The 1,765-nt window shown below is 37.6% G+C and overlaps 1 protein-coding gene across 1 annotated transcript; it reads right to left on the bottom strand.

Annotated features, from left to right (window-relative positions):
- On the bottom strand, positions 1–1,201 carry LOC110097182. The gene is made up of 2 exons (XM_020823430.2): positions 1,097–1,201; positions 1–941 (listed from the first exon to the last, which is right to left on the bottom strand). Exons 1-2 carry the CDS (start codon positions 1,147–1,149, stop codon positions 356–358), a joined length of 639 nt encoding a protein of 212 aa, XP_020679089.1. The 5' UTR covers positions 1,150–1,201; the 3' UTR covers positions 1–355.
- Between the last annotated feature and the right edge of the window lie 564 nt (positions 1,202–1,765).

Genomic DNA, 1,765 nt, shown 5'->3' on the forward strand with positions numbered 1-1,765 from the left:
TTAAGAGAAGAAATGAAATGAACCTTTCAATTCCTTTCTTATACAGAAAACTGAACAAGGATTACAGATATCAATCAATCTGATGCTAAGAAGTTACCCACAAGTTGAAAATGATACATTGCAGCAATGCCCTGATAGTTCATCATAACTTTTTTGATATTTCCAGACCCAACTACGACTGCTCAAACTCAACAAGTAACAAATAAACAGCCTTCAAGTCGGGTGAGGCTATCACATACCATGAACTGACGCATCAGCTAAATCAACCAAAAGATTGTAACAAGGGAAATCTAAGAAAAAATAGGTGTAAAAAGAGAAAAATTCCAGAGGCACAAAGAAAAGCTATTAAATTGGGTTATTTGTGTTTAGATTTACGGATTTCGCCATGGGCATTGCATTCAGGGGAATAAAAGTCATTCTTTTCGATGAGGGATTTCACAAAATCGTAATAAGAAGAACTTTTTGGCTTCGGAGTGTTTACCGCGTCAGGTGTTTTAGCGGCGGCAGCAGAGCCCGAGTGTGCCGGCGAGGTTGAAGAAAGGGGAATTAAAGGTCTGAGAAAACAGACGTAGCGAGAAGGACTACCACCGAAATCCTCCCCATTATAAGGGAAAGGAGGGGCAGATCGCCTCGCAGTAGCTGCTGCTGTCTTATTCTTCGAGTCCTCAAGGTCTTTGTCGAATCCGCTGAGACGCGAGAGGAGGAATTTCTTGGCCTTCGCTTGCATCTTCCTCCTACTGCTGCTAGAGTTCACTTTCCTATCCTTCTTCTTATTCTTCCCCTTCCGCTGATCCAACGAACCCCATGGTTGCTGTTGCTGCAGTTCGCGATCGATCTGCTCATCGCCATCATTTTCTTCGTCCGCGTGATGCAAATTCCTGCTTCCACGCTTTAGCAGCTCATCATCCTCCCCAGTCAAACCTTCCTCTTGTTCTCCCTCTCTGCTATCAGATTGTATATATTAATCAAAATACTAAACTAAAATGAGAAGAAACAAGATTGAGAAGATGAATCTCAAAACTAGGAAATTTTATGCAGAGTAGAAGGGTAAATCCAGCGTTGGTTTCGCCAGAGACAGCAAGAGCGCGCAGCGTACACTATACGGGCAAGAGGCCGAGCAGATAGGAAGTTGCCAGCAGGAACCGTCATTGCCTGTTAACTTTATTAAAGTAATTAGAATCCTCCCTTAATTATATTGCTAAGTGTCTGGTTGTTGTAACCTTTAAACTTGTATTTCTCTTGGATTTTAAGCGCTAACGTAGTTTTGGTTTAGCAGCTAATTGACTGTATCACCTTATTGATTAATTATGGAAGTTCGTAAAGTTCATAATTTTAAAATTAATCATATTGTTTTTAAATATAATTAAAATCATTTAAAATATTATAAATATTTTTAAAATTAATTATCAAGGTCGTCATGGCTGTTTTGCCTTCTCTACCATTGACAACTATTGTCGTCATCTCCTTATTGGCTTTGTGGATGGCCATTATATCATAAACATAAAATTATTTAATGGTCAATAAAAATAATTAGTATTAGTTTTTTAGATTTCAAATACTTTTTAATCGGTATTAAAATATGAATGAAATAAAGTTAAGAAAAAAAAATTGAAAAGCAAAAAATAAAAATGATCCTTGATATATCATCAAAGTATTATCTTGATCGGACACGAATCCCGAGGCAAAATCAAGTTGGAAACTTCAAGAATTAAATTCGGGACTGTCTGAATTCCGATCTCAACAAACTTATAGTCATACTGAACTT

This window comes from Dendrobium catenatum, unplaced genomic scaffold (genome assembly GCF_001605985.2).
Source record: "Dendrobium catenatum unplaced genomic scaffold, ASM160598v2 fragScaff_scaffold_853, whole genome shotgun sequence".
Classification (NCBI taxonomy): domain Eukaryota; kingdom Viridiplantae; phylum Streptophyta; class Magnoliopsida; order Asparagales; family Orchidaceae; genus Dendrobium; species Dendrobium catenatum.

What these genes read in the sequence shown, in the direction of transcription:
- LOC110097182 (XM_020823430.2), bottom strand. Translation starts at nt 1,149, where the DNA reads ATGACGGTTCCTGCTGGCAACTTCCTATCTGCTCGGCCTCTTGCCCGT. An exon ending in CGGCCTCTTGCCCGTATAGT is followed by an intron (nt 942 to 1,096) that starts GTACGCTGCGCG and finishes ATCTGATAGCAG; the next exon opens with AGAGGGAGAACAAGAGGAAG.